We start from the raw sequence: 18608 nt of genomic DNA on the forward strand, positions 1-18608 counted from the left end.
CCAAGACTGCCTGGACTCCGTTCATCTTCACATACTCAAAGCACCAGCTGTCTTCAGCCCACGGTAAAATTACAGCAGCCGGCCGGGACTGAGCAAAATCCCAGCTCTGATTTCTGCACAGGGGTGAGAAGAGGCGAAGGGGTCAGATCAAGGAGGTGGGAGTCAAGTCAAGGAGACACGAGGTAGATGCCATCAAAGGGCAGAGCACACAGAAAATGGAGGTAAAAGACACCTGCCAACTGCGTTCCCAGAATCCATCACAGGAGATACACTATTAATATTATGAAGTGAAGGAAAGGCGGAAGGAGGAGTATGTCCGAGTGGTAATATGAATCAGCAGAGACGGCTTGCAGCTTGTCACGGGTGTCTAAAAGCTGTTCCTTCTCTAAAGCAAAGCTTCTCAAAGTGCGATGTGCTTGACAGTCACCCGAGGGTCTGTGCTGGAGCAGGCTCTAATCCAGGTGGTCTGCATGTCTGGCAAACTGTCAGGCAATGCCCAGGCCACTGGTCAACAGACCTCACCTCCAGCAGGGCTGCCAGCTAGTGATGCCCAACTCCTGCTGCCCAGAAGAGTGACCTCTGTCCCTAGGAGCACTGGGCAGAGGCATGTGCTCCTCAGTGTGATTTCGTCGGCCGAGGGTCACGTCTGGATGCTGTGTCTTCTTAGGATCTGTCCAGCTGATGCTGACGGGCAGTCCAGGATGAAAAACACTGCCCCAGACTCACGGTCCCCTGATGAGAGTGTTCGCCGAGATCTGATTTGAAGTGAAAAATGTTTCTCCTCCTGAAATTCATCATTGACTTGTTGAAGTATATGAAGAAAATCCATTTAGCTGAAGAGTGTCAACGGAGGCAGAAGATAGGAAGTTTGGGGAAGAAAGGAGGCTTCTACTGCCTGAGCCAGAAGCGTGGGGTGCCCAGAGTGACCTCACATTTGATACGACTTGCTCAGGACTCTCCTGTCGCACTACTGTGACCATCTGAATCCTTGGGGGACAAGGTTAAGAATCAAGCCTAGATTGGGATGAGGGGCAGGAAGGGTGTTTTGTCTTCTTGGATGCTTGGGTGTCAATCATTTTCTCGGGGTTATTGCAGTGCTGTGCTGGCAGTCACTAGTAGCAATGTTCACATGGTGCAGAGCATTACAGAGTGTGTTCTCTGCACAGAACCTAGTATGTAGCACAAAGCACATCTGCTAGAGATGTGTGAGTCCCACAGACTAAAGGTGAACCAAGCCAGCCCTTGCCCTCGTGGAACCCAGCAAATCAGCAGTGAATGAAGGATGGCGCTCTGTGTCAAGGCCACGCAAGACTCTGTAGGGGTAGAGCACACAAGAGGAAGAGGAGGCGCTCCAAGGTACAGCCACTCCGGCACTCCATAAGGAACGAAAACTCCTCAGGGTGGTCGTGGGGCTAAGGATGAGGAAGGTCTCCTCCAGAAGGACGGTGTGGTGGCTGGACTTGTGTTTCCAGGAAGAACTGCATCACCGTAATAAACTTGCTTAAAATGCTCTATAAGCGAACTTTTCAACAATCCTCAGCGAGAAGTGGAGGGGGAGCCCAAAGCTTGGAGTCAGCGACCTGGATCTGGACCCGAAGGCCCAGCCCAAACCAGCTTGTGACCTTGGTGCGTTCTTCCCCCTTGCTGATCTTGAATGTCCTTGTCTGTAATGTGGTCTCACCTGGGCCATGGTGAGGACGGTTCAGCCAGCCCTGGGGAAGGTCTGGCAAGGGGCCAGGCGGAAAGCAGCTTGGTGGCCCATAGCAAAGGTGGAGAGTCTTCAGATGCTGGCTCCTGGTCACATGCAGAAATAAAATCAGTTTTCTCAGTTTTCTGTGGCCTCCGGACTCCCCTGAATTGGGTCTGAAAACTGGTATCCAAGCAACCTGGCTTCTCTGCTGTGGGGTCAGGCAGCTGTGGGAGAGGCTTCCAAGGGCAATTTCCAGGGCGCTCAGTTCTTTTGCAATTATCCAAAGTGCAAGGACACACCCCACGCTCGCACAAAAGCAAGAGGCTCAAATGTTGGAAACCGGGCAGAGAAAGCAGACCCTCTCAGACTCTTGTCAGACAGCCGAGACAGTCAGAAAGAGACACGGCAGCTGCAGGAACGTTCTGCCTCTCACCGACTGGACCATCAGATCCTCAGAGACCCACAGAAGAGCTTTGGGAATGAAAGCACCACTAAAGAAGAGCTGACAGAGCAGCCCTGGCTCAGTCACCCCAGCAACACTTCCTGCAGACCTAAAAGGAACCTGGCCTTGAGCAAGACACTGGGGATGGGGGGTCCCAAGGACACGGTCATTCGCCATTTGCTGTACGGGGTGTGGGGTGCCGTGGAGGGGGAACCACAAAGGTACCTGAATGATTCCCTCAGGGAACTGGTATCACTTCCCAGAGGGGGGGCCGCTGTAGCTGGGTTTCAGAGGGTGGAAGGTATGAACTGAGGGAGGAAAGGTAGAGGAGGAGGGACGGACATGCAGTCCAGGGAGCAGACATCTGCAAAGGTCAGGGGGACCCAGCTGTCACCCTGACCTGCCCTTGGCTGCCTGGATCACAGAGTGGGAGGCAGCATTCAATCTCCTCTCCTGGATCTTGTCTGGAGGATCTGTCATTAGAGACATAGTCTTCAAGTAGGATGCCAATGACTAGGAACATTCTGGGTAGTCAAACCGGGGAAGCAGTTGCTAATGGCATCCTCTGGGTAGAGGTCAGAGATGCTTCTGAATGTCCTTCCGAGCACAGGCTAGACCCCAGAACAGTAGCATCTAGCCCTAAATGTCAACTGTGGTGAGGGTGAGAAAGCTCACACTAGAACAGTGCCGCATCCCCCACCACACTGGAAACTTTGGAAGACTCTGCTTGGGGAGTCCTCTGGACTCGGTCCCTGTACAGACAACTTGCCCTATTCTGGGCATAACCAAGCAAGAGAGCCTGCTCTACCAAAGGAACCTGCAGTGAGCGGGGACAGGGCACTAACAAGGCAACACCTGCCAACCAGCTACAGAGGTGACCGCAGAGCCATTTCATTCAATCTGCTGGAGTTCTGCCTCTAGTCTCCACTGGTCCCCAGCTAGTTAGGGAAGCAAGGTGTTCTTCACTAAAATCCTTCAAAACTAACATGGCCATTCAGGTTTCAATTCTGGTGTCCTGGTTTATTTCTTCATTCTTTCAATGTTTCATCATCCTTCATGACCCCTAGGTCAAGGGTCAGGGGTCAAGTCTCCTTGCAGATCCCTCAGTGTTCTCAGCATCTCCATCCTGTCTGATGGGCATCTCTCCCCTTCATCCTCCATTCTTGCTAACTCCTCCCCTTTGCCTCACCCCCTGCTTCCCTCTCTGTCTCAGAGCTGATAGCAGACTGTCCTGTACCAAAGCAGGCAGACTAACACAAAGCTACAATTTCAGGAAGCCAACGTGTGCAGTAATATGATGGCATTATACATCCAACTCTGGCCACGTTGGTGTTGTGCCCTCCACGTGGGTGACTCGTTCAATCCCCACTGGCAGCCTGGGAAGTGGTGTTCCCATTTTACAGATACAGAAGCTTGAGCACAGAGGGCTTAAGTAACCTGATCAAGGTTATATATTGCTACACAGTGACCCCACCATTTCTATTTAAGCAAATTAGCGCCAGGATCAATACTCCTAGACACCTTAGTACACGGTTTCCTTCACTCCACCAAGCTTGTCTTGATTCACGTAAGATGGGGACAGGAGAGGAGAAAGACATCAGTGAGCTAGCCATGGGGACAGAGGCAGGAGCAGTGGGAGGGCTGTGTCCCAGCCCAAGGAGATAGCGTGTGTACGGTGGGGGTGCAGAGTTCTGTAGCACAATTGGGCTGTGCATAGTAGAACCAGGGCATGTGGCAGGAAGGATGCTGGGAAGCAGGCCTCATGGGGACCAGGTCCAAAAGATGAAGGCTGACAAGGTGACAGTATGATAAAAAGAACACAGTAGGGCTGGAGGTGTGGCTCAGTGGACAGTGCTTGACTGAGTTCACCACAGCCCAGCTCCCATTCCTAACACCAGAAGAAAAAAAAATAGAGCAAGAAAATAATTACCTTAAAGTATGCAGGGGACCAAGAGAGGGCTAGACGCAGAGAATATTCAAGAGGGGAATACTGGAGGTACCATTTGCTCATCCATCCAACCATCCATCCATCCATCCATCCATCCATCCATCCATCCTGGTGCTGGTCACCAGAAAAACACTGAGAACAAGAGAAAACCCCAGTGCTGTGGAATGTGCATTCTAATGCCTTAGTTCTGTTTCTCCACCCGGCTCCCCCTGCTAGTCCCCCGCACGGCCAGCTTGGGAAAACTCCAGACCTCTACATCTCACGCACCCACCCACCAGCCCGGGAGGCACACAGCCTGTACATCTTTCCTCCCACTGCGGTGCTAGAGATGGGGCCTAAAAGCCTTGTGCATGCTAGGCAAACACCGCCAGGCTACATTCCCAGTGGCCCTGTCCTACGCATTGTCCCCAGCACGGCTTCCTCCCATGAAGAGAGAGCTCTAGACAGCGCTGGACACAGTGTATAGAGGAGGAAAGATGAATCTTTTCCAGAAAAAGGCAAAAGAGAGCCTAAGAGACCTAGGCCAGTTCGTGTTACAGAGAGCACTCTGCTAATGAGACAGTTTTTGTGAATAAGAGAGATGCGTGGAGACCGCTGGTCTTATACCCAAGGCAAGCAAGGATCTTACTAAATATTATCAACAGCTCAGTCCTCCTGGCCTGTAAAATGGGAGGACAGGCTTTGTAAGACTGGTGAGAGTGGACGGACACAAATGCGTGTTACCTTCTGGGCACAGTGCTGGTCGTAGCAAACGCCCACACAGGGTAGGTAACGGTAACAGTGATCACACTATTACTGCTAGTAATAGATGCTTGCCGCCTGAACAAATGCATCTCAGGAGAAGGGGCCAGGCACGCAGGTGCCCCTTCCAGGAGCAGCTGTCAAATGTTGAGTGGAATGCTCTGGACTGTAAGACTTTGAGGAATAGACTTGCTTCTGTTACTAATTTGTCTAGGGACCCCAGAGGAGTTCTTTGGCTCCTTAAACACTACTTTCAAAACGCAGAAGCCCTCAATACACTTAGATACACACACTCATTCTTCAAACACGTAGGAGAAGCCTACCTACCAGGTTAGAAATGACAAGCCAGGCATGGTCCCCAGACTCAAGGAGCTAGCTTTGCACACAACCTCATGGGCTAAGTTCAGAGCAGCAACAGGTACAGACTAGATGAAGCCAGTGGGAGGGAGGGAGGGATTAACTAGTGAAGTGGGCAGAGAAGCCAGACAGGAGAGGGTCCCTGGAGCTGGTGAATTGGGATTCCAAGTGGCAGAAACCTATGGATCAGAAGCATGCATGTGAGACAGATCAGTGCATGATGCGAATGCAATTGCTGCTTCCAGAAATGCAGAGTCTGGCCAGGGTGGAGGGAGATGGGGAGGGAGAGGATCTGGAGAGGATAGCAGATAGCATTGTGTAGAGGCTGCAGCTGGGGTCTGACAGAGCCTGCAATGCCAAGGGAAGGAGCCGGAGTCACACCGTAGGGAGGTTTTGAAGTAAGGCTGAGACTTGATCAGACTTGCATTTTTCAAAAGGGTATTTAGCTTTGGGGCAGCCGCGTGCAAGACGTCGAGTGTGCTTCTGAGCAGTGCCCCAGAGGAGATGTGAACAGCCTGGTGTGGGGGGTAGTGTTGGCCACTGGATGACCTCCAAAGTTCTTTCCAGACCTAAGAGTTTATGGGTCAGAGTTCCCCCCCCCTGAAATCATTTAAAATGCATTAGTGGGCCTTGCTATTTAAGAGTCTCCTCTTGGGAATGGTTGGGTGAGACAAAGATTCAGTCTCTGGTTTGTCTTCAGTGGAAATCCAAGTTTTCTTCTGTTCCGTGGGCCAAAGCAGGGTAAGGCTACTTGAAGGGATCATTGGAGAAGCTACTTGGAGTGGGAGAAGTGGGAGGAGAAGCAATTGTAGATGGTGAAGAGGAAAGGAAACTCAGTCCAGCTTCAGGCTCATAGATGACCACTGTCCTACTGAATGGACCTTGCACAGGATTCGTGGACCCTACTAATTAGCAGAGGTCCTGGAGACATGGCTCTGCTACCATAGGCTAGCTTTCAGAAGGAGCTGAAAGAGAAGCAGGCCTCCCCAAGTGAGGCCAGTTTGGAGATCCACCTTAATGCCAGAGGCCACCTCTGCCCTGGAAAGGCCACTTCTAATCCACCTTTATGCTCCCCCTCCCCGCATACCAGGACCTGCTATATGCCAGGCGCTGTCCTCGGTGCTGAATCTGTGCATGTGAGCAACTCGTGCTGTGTCCCCACACCACCACCCCCCACACCACCCCCCACACCATTTGCAGCTCAGCATCTCCCTGGAGACTCTTGTTTCTATCTTTGCAAAGGCCTCTTCGGGCGAGAGGTACGGGGCTGTGACGTGTAACAGAAGCTGCGCTTAGTGGCCAGGGCAAGGATGAGCTGACTTCAAAGAGAAGGGGTTCCACTATAAGCAACAGAAGAAGATATGGCCCAGCTTAGGAGACTGGTTTCCTGAGACCTAGGGCTCAGGGCCTCCAGTGCATTCAGGCAGGGGTCTAAGTAGTAAAACCTCATTCTCCAACGCAAGTAACCTTAGGCCTCCAAGGAAGCCTTAAATGACTTCCTTCTCTAACCCTGGCCACAAGGAGATAACCACTCTCCACTTATATGCAGAAAACCTTGAGTGGGGCTGTGACCGGCTATCCTACAAGAGCTTTGCCTCTGAGTTACGAGGAAAAAATCCAAGCACTCAGGCCCGTGCCTTTCCTGAGAGCTTCAGTAAGATCTGCAGGACACGGTGGCTCATTTAAGACACAGGTGCGTGCGACAAAGAAAGCCAGGAGGCTCAGGCAGAAAACCCCGCTGAAATCAATGCTCTAACTGGAAGGAACCTGGCAAAGGCAAGGAAAGGAACATCCCTATGGCCCCTCCTCTGGTCACCAGGACAGTCCCTTAGCTCAGCAGTGATTCCATGACCTTGTCAGAGTACTTGTGAGGTGCAAACAAAGATAAGAGTAACTGGAAACATCGGTGAGGGTCATTTTACACTCTCTGCACTCTCCCTTCTTCCGTGGCTAATTAAAGCAATATGTCAAAACGTCCCTTGGAAGAGATCTTTAAGAATATGTCTGTTAAGTAAACAAGGTTTTACTAATTAGCGCCCCACCTCCCCATCCCTCCCTGAACTTCCCTGTAGAACTTCCCAGTGCAGGCTGCCCCCTCCTGCTCTGCCCCCAGCAGAAAGGGTAGCAGAGAAGTCACAGTCTCTCCTGCCCCGGAGAATGGGGACAAATCCAGTCGCCTGTCATTTGTGGAGGCTATCGCTTTCGCCTCCGGATGTTGATCAGATTTCCTGGGCTGGAACCAATGTACGGGGCCAGGGGGCTGGAATGTTTCCAAGAAAGGGAGTGTTTTGTTTCGCACAAAGTCCATCCGATTTCTTTCAAGGAAAAATTTTAGCCTTTTTTTTCTTTCCTTTTTTTTTCTTTCTTTCTAGGTGTCTAGCATTTTTGAAAGGCCAATCTTCTGACTTTCCTCTATTGATAGGGACTCTGATTCTTATCTTTTGTTAAGACCACTCCCCCCCCAACCCACCGCAAGCACACACAAAGCACCATGGGACATGGGGAATGACTGGCCCAATGTTGCTGGGAGTCAGCACCGGAGAAACAGAACTTTCCAACCCCCCCTCCAAATCTGTAATAATAGCAGTATTAATAATAGTCCACTTGTAATTTTCTAAGTGTTTTCACAGCTCATAATTATTCTTCACAACAACTTTGGGAGAGTTTGGGTAAGCCAGCTTCAAAGGAGCACATGTGAGTTCCAGACTAGCTCCGCCATCCACTTGCTGTGGGGCTCTGCCTGGTCCTCCCTCCCCTCTGGATCTCAGTGTCCTCAGCTAAGAAACAGAGCTGATTAGAACATTTCCAAAATTTCTACCACCTGTAACGCGCTGCTGTGCTCCAGCCTTGGTACCATAGAGCTCTGGGGCCAGATAATCAGCGGTGCAGGGACTTCCCTGTACACTGAAGGATGTTTAGCAACATCCTGGCCTCTCTCCCACCAGACGAGGCTTGTAGCGTCCTTTATTCCAATTGTGGCAATATATTATCTTTAGACACTGCCAAAAGTCTGGGTGGTGTGGCTTAAGTAATCTCTCCAGTCACTGTCTAGGCTGCAGTGGGGTCAAGAACATGAGGAGCTTAGTGGAATAAAGGTCTTTCTACCCATCCTTTACGGTGTTTCCTCTAACCCTTCACACCTTTTTGTATATGTTCCAAACCCAATCTCACAGCCCTCCGCTACTTCTTATTTCTTAAACGCCCTAAGTGGTCCAGAGTGTGTTTGGTGTGATAATGAACCAATTGATTTCATACTTTCTCCGAAGGAGAGTTCACAGGTTTATGTCCCCTAAGCAACCAGCCAGACTCTTCAGAAATCCAGAGCGGAGTCCAGGCTGGCCTGGGAGCCTATCTGCAGCCTGCAGGAGGCTCGGTGAGCATGGATTTGTCAGCACTCTTAAATCACTGGGCTCTGAGGAAAGCTTCTCCCAGCAGAAAGATCCTTCCCCAGGAATCAATAGCTCAGGGCCTTCCATCACATTCAGAATTATCCTGGGACCTGTAAAATTTCTTTTCCCCAAGTATGGCAGAACCCCAAAGTGAAAAATCCAGCAGTGGATCAGAGAGAGACCTGCCAGTCAGACTTTGCTCATAAGTCCTGATGTCACCATGACCAGAAGTTGATGTGTAAACCTCAACACTTGGCCTTGGCTGCAGAGGAAAAGATCCCAGAGTGTTCCCAGTGATCCATCACTAATAGCCCCTTCCAAACGACTGGCTCTTTGCATCACACCTAGTGAGATGCATCCCAAAGACCATCTCCCCCCATCTTTGCCCACCTACCCTCACAGGAAGAGCCTATATTCTTCCTATACCGGATGAAATTATACTCCTCTGACCTCATGTAGAATCAGATGAAGACCAAGAAGTTAAATAGGCTGATGAAGGTCTCACACACAGTTCTTGGGATCGCACTTAGGGAAATGGGCTCTGTATCTGGTGGCCAACATCCTCACCTCCCTCCTTTCTTATGGATGAAGACCCACCTTCTCTGTGAGACTGGACTGCTGAACAGTCTTAAGCATTTTCCTTGGCAACAAGCATCCATTAGGTGAGCCTCGGGGGCAGGGGGGGATTTTGCTTCTCAGAATTCTGGGATGGCAGCAGGGTTCCTGATAAAGACAGGCCACCAAATCTGCTGAGGCTCCGAGAAGAACCAACCCCACGGAAGTTCATGCAGTATGTAAAGAAACTGGGTGGTAGTGGGGAAAAGGGGTTTAGCTATGGACCGACCAGAGCAGCAGAACAGAAGGACATCCGAAATGAGAGCATCTTCTAGGTGCCCAGATACCAGAAGAGAAGGGATTGTTTGAGACCACAGCCTCTACTATGGTGACCTTGAGCTGAGAGCAGCAAGGATGAAGGAAGGGCACCTGGAAACACTCTTTGGGAGTTCTTTAGTTTACCTGGGATCTGAGTTTGAGAGGCCCCACCAGAAGAGATGTGTCTGCAGGACACAGAGACTGTTCCGGCCTGCCTTAAAGGATGTCCGAGCCTTGGCTTAGGTTCTAAGACTATCTGGTGAGGGCCTGCCCCTTTCTGATTTCATCCCACGGAGTTGCATAGGCTTTGCCTAAAGATCGTTTAGAACAGTAAGACAGGACAGTGGAGGGAGGAGAGAGGATAACCTGGGATTTCCACAGCCTGCGAATGTTCATTAAGACAGCTTTATCTGCCCTTGCCTTCCTTGCAAAGAAAATTTCCCCGAATTTACTAGAGCTATCAGTATAGCCAAGTCTGGCCAGTCAGTAATTACCAGTGCCTACTGTGTAGAAACATATGTCCATTTTCACAGCACAGAAGAAGGAGGTCACTGGAGTGGAGAAAGCTCTAAAGAGGGAACTGGGAGTCCTGGGGCTTGGCCCTATCTCTTCCACCAAACAGCCATGTGACCTTGGGCAAGACACTTGTTTTTACTTTGGCTGAATTTTTTGTAAATACATTGTACATGGGGATGTTGGGGATGGGGTGAGATGGACTAGATGCCTCCCGAATCTCTCTTTTTCTAGTCTTGAATATTCTTAGGTTTCCCAGAATTCAAAGAATACACAGATACCAAGCAGAAAACAGTGATCTCAGAGAGCAAGTGGAGTTATGTGCAAGCTCTCCCACCCCATTGCATCTGAGGTCGTCCCAGGATCACCTGAAGTCCACAGAACACGTGGCGGAAATGCCCCAATCACAATGGGTGATTGTTGGGGGGTTGTGGCCTGAGCTTTCTTAAAGCATTAAGTTACTATGGCCAGTGAAGGGTAAGAAACAAGTCACCATTCCCGAGCTAGGTGGTTTTGGTGCCCCCTACTGGTTACCAAGCAGCCTGTTCCACCTCCAAGCTTCCACTGACTTCCAAGGAGGCACGGGAGCTTGAAGACCAACCCCCGGTGGTCACAACCTGTTTAACAGAAGTATTTCCTGGTTGGTGGTCTAGTCTCTTTATAAGAATCTGTGTTTCAGTCTCAGTATTACACAGGCCATGGGTCTATACTCATTCACAGGGCTCCTCCATGCAACCACAGGATATCTTAACCAAACACCCTGGTACCAAAGAATAAACATCAGGGTTCAGAATGCCAGGTGCAGCCCAGATGGAGAAAGGAAGAAAGGGCAACAAGCAGGTATTTCACTGCACAAATCCCTAATGGAAAGAAGGTCTTGGGAAACGCAGCAGAGAAATGTTGACTGCAGGCAAACAGGGAATGGAGCATGGTGGTGGCGTGGGGAGGCTGGGCATGGACTGGTAACCCGCACATAAGATCATTAGCCTAAAGCAAAGATCCAAGGAGTTTGAACACAACCCCATGGATAGGGTTGGGAGAAGGTGAATGGCTAAAGAGCTAAAGATCCAAGGAATTTGAACATAACCCCATGGATAGGGTTGGGAGAAGGTGAATGGCACCAGCAGCCTTCAATCTTCTACCGAGTCCATCAGCACCAATTGGAGACCAAAGCATTCTACTCTTGGCCCTCTAGTCCAGTACCATGAACTAAACTCCCTTCATTGCCTACTAAATCGACTTTAGAACCTGCCTCCAGAAGAGGCTTCTTAACCAAGACAGATGAGAGAGAGAGAGAGAGAGAGAGAGAGAGAGAGAGAGAGAGAGAGAGAGAGAGAGAGAGAGAGAGAATACCGCCCTCTTGAAGACCATATTGGGACAACTGTCTATATTCCCATTTTTCCACCCTCCACTTCTCTGTCTTCAGTGAGGAACTGTTCAACTCTCCGGATCTGCCTTAATTCAACGGGAGTATTTGCTGTCCCAAGTTATCACAGTTTCAAATCTCCCCTGATAGCTTTTCCCCAGGAGTTCTTCCCAGGTTCAACACAGCATCACACAGCTGTCCTCTACTCTGGGAACCTTCTTGCTTTCTTTCCCAATTGGCTTCATTTTCGAAGTCTTGCACCCATCCCAGATGGTACCTCAAGTGCAACTCGTGAATGCTTCCAGAAGAACGGAAGCTCCCCTGGGATGCACAGATGCCACGGTAGGTGAGCCCACCCAATAGCAATAGTAATCATTAGTCATTCGAGAAGGAAGCCCCCCGCCCCCACCCCTAGGGAGGCTCCCATCCCGGCTGGGATGACTTTGGATTCTTTAGTTGGTTTCTGCAGAAGCGGGACTAACCAGGGCTCCCAACTACTGTGCTGCAAAAGAAGCACGCTGCATTGCTGGGCATGCCCCCAAGCCTGCCTGCCGCCCCACCAAAAACCTTTATGTGATTCCATAAGATCAAGGGGGACCCCATGGTTCCCCGAGAAAGCCGGAAAAGAGCTTGCCTTGAAAAAGCCCCAGCTTGAAAGCCAGACCACACCTCGGTCCAGCAAAAAGCGACTGGCAGCTACGCCGTGCACCGGGCTGGCTCCGGGAGCACTCTGCCACTCAGCGCTGTGCAGGGGAGACAGCTCGGCTTCCCGGGAGAAGAGCTATGCCCCGGGGGATCTTCCCCAACCTGGAAGCGTTGGCAATCGGCCGAGGCTGGTAGCTTAGTCGGCCCCAAACTGAGCCCGCCAGCTGGGTGACTCCCCGGGTACCCCCAGCACAGCCTTCACCTGCTCCGCCCCTTACTAGCCCCTTTGCCCCCTTCTCAAATCGCTGACCTCCATCCTATGTGCCCCTAACACGTTTTCTGCCAACTGTGGGCTGTCACCCTACACCTCGGCTCTTTTCTCTTCCACTACCTCCAGCCCGGCGCCCGCCTTGCCCCCAGCCCGCGGGGAGGATCTGCGCGCCAATCGAGTCCAGCGCCTCTTGGCAAGTTGGGAACAGCGTCGCCGCCTTCGCGGTCCCGATCTTCCCAGGTCCCCAGCTGCATCACCGCCACCCCTGGGGGCGTGCGGGGAGGGGTGCGCTGGGCTGGAGAAACTTTCTCCGCCGGAAGGGGTGGGGGCTCCAGGAGCGGATACTCACGCCCGGGTCAGCGCTCGGAGCCATCCTCTGGCTCTCTCAGCCCCACCGCCTGGGGGCGTCGGAGCGCTGGCGCTCACTGCCGCCTCTGCCGCCGGCGCCGCCGCCTTGCAGCGCCTAGCCCTGGTCCCGGGCTGGCCTCGAGCCTCCCGCCCCGACGCCGCGCGCTCGCTTTATACAACTCCACTCGAGCGCGCCCGGGCTTATGTAAAGGCTGGCGGAGGCCCGCAGCCAATGGCGCGGCAGCTGGAGCCGGGGCCCAAGCTTGGGGGGCGCACGCGCGGCCAATCGCGGCCCGGAGAGCCCGAGGAGCCGGGTGGGGGAAGGGGCACCTCCCCGCGCTGATTTAGGAGCCGGGATTGCGGTGGCAGCAGCCGGCAGCCAGGCTGGCCCGGCGCGGCGGGCATTGGGGTGGGCGGCGGCGCGGGCGGCGGCGAGGGCGGGTGCCCCCCGTGCTCTGCCGCGCCCCGCCGCCGCGCCGCGTAACCTTCAGGAGGCAGCGGGGCCTAGCGAGTGGGGAGAGGGCGCCTTTCAGGGACACTGGGGACCGGGCGGGCGGGAAGCGGATGTCCCCAGTGGGGGGGGGGGGTGGAGCGCGGGGAAGGCAGTGCAACGGGGGAGGGGAGGCCGGAGAGCCCCAGGACCCCGCAGCCACCCTGCGCGCAGGGTTGAGGGTGGCGGCGGCGCTGCCTTCTTTCTGCCTCCGAGATAACGATCAGGCGTCTCCCGGGCCGGGCCGGAGCGGCCGCGCGAGCCACGCCGATGGCGAGATTTCTCGCTGGGGAGCGAGCTCCGAGTCGATCTTTATCCAGCCAAGGGACGTGTCCGAGCGCCTCCCGGGGACTGCTCAGTATGGGGAACAGAGCTTCACCACGGTCCCAGAGGGCGGGGAGCAGGCGAGCGCAGCTCGGCGGTCAGGCGCAGCGGCCCAGGCAACTGCGGGCAGAGTCTGATTCCGCACATCCGCGCCCCCCCGCAGCAGGCAGAGGCCTCACTCTACCTAACCCTCTCTCCGGAAGCACCCACCAGGGCTGAGTCTGGCTCACCTGCTCAGGGCGTCTGCATCTACCACCCACCCTTCCTGCTTTGCCCACAGGGAGTAGTACTACTGTTGGCTTTCTCTCTTGTCACCAGCTATCATCAGCTGGGTGGGATGGCTTTGATCTCTCTGGCCCAAGGGTAGTGGTGGGAGAGCAACTAGGATGGGGAAGGTGTCTTGGTTAGCAACGTCCCAAATACCTGTGTTTGGGGCAGGTAACTTGCTAAGGTCTACAACATTGTAGATTCTTTTGCATCTACAATAGAACCAGATATACAATAGGTGCCCGGCAAGTAGTGAATTTTGACCTTTTGTGATAAGACCGGTAGATTTCTGAAAGCCAGACCCAGGGCCTCGGAGGAGAATATTAAACTGCTCTGCTCCAAAGGTTTTTGTGACCACTACTCACTAACTAGCGGCTTCTGTATTCTTGACTCTTAAAATGACTTGGATGAGGACTCAGCTATATGAGGATCCTGTCAACCAGTTCCTGGCTGGACCTGGTTATCTCCAATACTGATTAGAATTGTCGGCCCAGTTTTTTTTTTTTTTTCTCTTTATTAACTTGAGTATTTCTTATTTACATTTCGATTGTTATTCCCTTTCCCGGTTTCCGGGCCAACATCCCCCTAACTCCTCCCCCTCCCCTTCTATATAGGTGTTCCCCTCCCCATCCTCCCCCCATTACCACTCTCCCCCCAACAATCACGTTCACTGGGGGTTCAGTCTTAGCAGTACCAAGGGCTTCCCCTTCCACTGGTGTCGGCCCTGTTTTAAGGTATCTGTGCTCTTCTCTTAAAAGCAGAAGCTAAGCATAGACAGAGTCCATCTCTTGGGCTGCGGAGGAGCTCCTTGACCGTGGGGGAACCTTTGAGAATCTGTCGAAAGTCACTGGAGTCTTTTTCTGGAAAAACCTGGCAAACATTTACACATAAGCGACTACTGAGTATAATTTCAGAATCATTAGGAATCCGGAGTCTTTGGGTGCTCAGCCCAATAGCAACCTGTTTCTTCAGTGTTCCAGGCCAGCGGTTTGTAATCAACCTCTCTCTAGGGGTCGGAGACTGTTCTGTACCCTGTGAGACTCTGAATGGATGTGTGGATGTGCTTCTCAGAAAGATGCTCTCTCATACACAGGCCTGTATATGTGTGTGTGGGGGAGTGGGGTTGCTAGAACATAATCCAAGGTTCTGCATTAATACTCTTCACCCATCAGCAAGTAGACTTGGTCCCAAGCACACTGCTGGTCCCCGGTTCCCTCCAAAAGGAACAGCAGCAGGCTCTACACACTGATGGACACACTGCCACCCTGTGCTAAGGATTATCTGCACCCTGTGGCCGTGGTCCTGGAACCCGAGAGACTGTCTCCACACTTGTCCCCAGCCACTTTCTTTATGTGGAAATAAATAGCAGGTTGTCGTATTCTGTCTGATCCACGAGTGTTCCTCAGCCAGAAGCTCCGACTCAGGGAGACAGCAAGTGACTGGTAATTAACCAGTCTCACTGGAGCCCAAGCATCCGAACACACCTTTCTTGGTTTTGTTCTCACCTCCCTCTCTCTGCCTGGGAAGCTGTGAGCAGCAGCCCCAGCTGCAGGAGCCTCACCTCACCTAAACCTGACAGATTTAGTAACCAGCTCGGTAATTATCAACATTAGCCACCCAGATGTGAATAGGTTGTCAGTGTAACACAACCCTATAATGATCTCACTTTCTCTAGTCAGGTAAGGGGATGACAGAGCGGAGGTGCCGGGAAAGGACAGAGAAATTCTAAGTGACAGGTGTTCCACTCAGGGACAGGCTGGGCAGGTCTGGTCCTAGAATTTCTAATTCTCCTAATGTTGCCCGTGTCTAGAAACCCTTGAAGCCAGGGCGTTTTAGAATTCAGAGAGGTGCCAAACATGTTGCGCCATCCTGTGAGGTCTGGAGTCGCATCTGAAAATCAGACACATTCATATTTCCGCAGTGAAATGTCAGGATTTCTAGAGTCAGCGTTGAGGGGAAAGTGGTTTCGTGTCGGTTTAGGTCAGGATTTGTCTTCAGATGAGTTGCAGCAGCAAACTAGCAAAAACGCCGAACAAATCCCAAGTATTTTTAAGTCTTGGGGATTCGGACATTTAAAATTGAAGACAAAGAGTGTGTTTTAGGCTGGTTGCCCCTGAAGAAATGAATTCTTTGTGAGAGTGGCAGAAGCACCAGCAGTGGATGGAAAACCACAAACGGTGATAGGCACTCCAGGGATGTGAAAAAGTAACGCCTTTCTCACACCAAGCCGTGTCTCAGTGTGGTCCTCTTTTCTCGGGGAGCACTCGTGCATCACATGTCAACGGTGTGCTGTGAGTGACAGGTAGGGCAGAATGGGCTTTTGTCTAGGGTGAAAATAGACAGGAACTCTTTCTTGAAGAGATGCTTCAGCTCCTGGGGGACAGTTTGTTCTAGCGGTATAACTGAGTAGACACAGAAGTCTTCTATGTGGCCAGGGTTAGCTCAGAACAACTGGAGATGGGAGGATCCTGAGAGGCGAACTCTTCCAGGAAGGGTGCAGACTAGAAAGGCAGGCAAGAAACAGGGAGATGCTACTGAGTCCTGGGTGCAGCTGCGTGTCAAGGTCAGAACTGTTTGGGACTGGGTAGAAGCCTGGGGAGGACGATTTGAGGAGGTACCTGCTCATAGTGGTCATTTGGGCTTAAGTGCTTGGTGCCCCACCTGCCTATGTGTGCTTTTGGGGTTCCTCCGTTGCAGACTCTGCATCCGTAGAGTCTGGATGAGAGTCTAAGGCAGGGAGCAAGATGGAGAAATAGACTGTGCAGCTCTCTGACCCTGTTTGAGTTGTTTAGCCACAAAGCTGCCCCCACCTCCCATGTTATGAGGCCCTTTGGAGCTCAAGGTCAGCAGTAAGTAAGTTTACACTTAATTTTAAGGTTAGTCCGCTGGCCTTTGGCTAAAGCCCTAGCACCTGACCAGTACTCTTTTTTCTCTGCTGGAGTTCTGCCTGGTACCTTCAGATTTAGTGACTGGGGCCCTATGTCATGCTCTCGTGTTGATCCTCAGGTTAAGGATTCTGAGATCTGGATGGTTTGCTTTCCTTCCTGTGGCTGAGTCCTTGTCACCTGCTGCCCCACATTCTTGACATCAACCTCCTCGGCATCTGCAAACTTCCCCATGCCTGCTCCTTTGGCATCCTTTATCCTGGCCTCTCCTCCTCTTCTACCTGCTGCCAGGAACCCCTCTCTTTTGTGGTACTTTGGTGGTCAGCTCTTGCTCCAGGCCCCAGCCCCTCCCCATCTGGCATCTCCAACCACCAACACTGTCAGATTTCTGACAGACATGAGCTCATGGTTCTGGTTTAAAGAAGAAAGGCACCCTTTGTGGAAGCCGACCCTCATCAGAAGCAAGTGCCAGGGAGAGCTCCCGGGTTGGGGGCACCTTTGCCAGTTTCATCCCGTAGGAGGAACGACAAGGTGGAAAGTGAACAGGAGAGGAAGGTGGGGAAGGAGGAGATAGAGGAGAAGAATCAGGAGAGAGGAAGGAAAGAGACTCCAGCCGAGGGGAGGAGAATGTTTGAAGTCTTTTTTCCTGTATCTAAACTGAGCGAACCTTGTGATCAGCAAAGGGTCAAGTGCTGAAGATGAAAAGGAGACCCAGTGTGTGTGCAAGTGAGAGGGGGGACATTGGAAAAGGAGAGGGGGAGGGCACAGCTGGATTCTGCATGAAGGGATAAATGCAGGAGAACAAAGGCTGATGTCACAGGGGAACCCAGGTTTGAAATTCACAAGGTTACTTTCTGGTTACTCTGTCCTGGGCTCACTAACCAGGGGTGTTGAGCACCTTTTAGTTCTTGTCTGGTTTGTCCTGAAACCCATCCTCTACATGGCATAAGACGTTCCGTCCTGAGATATTACACACACACACGCACGCACGCACACAGGTATGTGTATGTATATCCATTCATACCCGTACATATATATGTATATAGTATATACTATATGTACACTATATACATATAGGTGTATTGTATGTATATATACATAAATGTCTGTATATACATATATGTATATTATAGCCTCCCAGATGCCAGGTCAAACACAGTAACAAAAGTTTTACCAAGGGGCATGTCAGGTAGTGTGTGCACAGCACTCAACAGAGCTCCGGGCACAGAGTGGGTGTGCCCCTAAATGACAACAGTCATCTTTTCCCTTTTCTTTCCTCTGCTCTCCATGCCCATGGGTCCCCTCCTCCTGCCTTCTCTTCCTGGAAAAGACCACTCGGTTTCATCCCTTCTTCCTTCTCAGCCTTTTCTGCACACAGTATCCTATTTTTTCCAGGTCAGAGCTCTAGGTCTTTCAGCCTTCATACGGTCCTTCTTCAATCTAGTATAACCCTTTACTGTACACACGACACTACAAAATAAGACAACACTCACTAATGTGCGCCTGTGATGTGGACACATGAACAAACGCCCAGAGAGGTGAAGTGCCTTACCCAGAAAAGCACAGTTAATGAAAGACAGCTGGAATGAAAATTTGGACTCCTGGGTCCAAATCAGTACATCCCACACTGTCCAGAGTTGAGTAAGTAATTGATTATTTCATGGTGCTATTCTTGAGGGTCGAGACCTGGTTTTCTATGTCCCATAAACATCTCCAGGGCCTGGGCCACAACAAGCCCTCAATCAGCATCAGTCAATTCACTTGTAGGTACCCAAGGGAGGCCTGGCCACCCTTGCTTGGCCTTTCTTACACATCACTTCTGCCTTGATGCTACCTGCTCAGGCCTCAGAGCAGCAGCCCAGATGAGCCACTCCCTATGCACATTGTAGGTGAGAGCTGCCCAGAAGCCCAGTCACTGGTTCACGTCCCGGCAAGGCAGGAGAAAATCAGGGGGAATTAGATTTGTTTATGTATAACTCAGACAGGTAGAAAATAGAAGCAACTCCACTTTCATTGCAACGGAAAGGAGCTGAGACTTCATGAAAAGAAGGCTTTCTTC

General features: G+C 51.7%; 1 protein-coding gene across 4 annotated transcripts in view; it reads right to left on the bottom strand.

Moving 5' to 3' along the window:
* The window catches only part of Crtac1 (cartilage acidic protein 1), a 141958-nt gene extending 129030 nt beyond the window's left edge, over positions 1 to 12928 (bottom strand). The window contains exon 1 of one of the 4 annotated variants that reach the window (XM_006231385.5): positions 12585 to 12830. In XM_006231385.5, coding sequence (XP_006231447.1) covers positions 12585 to 12608 — 24 coding nt within the window. In that variant the 5' untranslated portion in view covers positions 12609 to 12830. Of the gene's footprint in view, positions 1 to 12355; positions 12539 to 12584 lie in introns of those variants that run through there. The other 3 variants (XM_017588738.3, NM_134401.2, XM_063276946.1) reach the window with 3 other exon arrangements.
* Between the last annotated feature and the right edge of the window lie 5680 nt (positions 12929 to 18608).

The sequence above is a fragment of the Rattus norvegicus genome, chromosome 1, assembly GCF_036323735.1.
Source record: "Rattus norvegicus strain BN/NHsdMcwi chromosome 1, GRCr8, whole genome shotgun sequence".
NCBI lineage: Eukaryota > Metazoa > Chordata > Mammalia > Rodentia > Muridae > Rattus > Rattus norvegicus.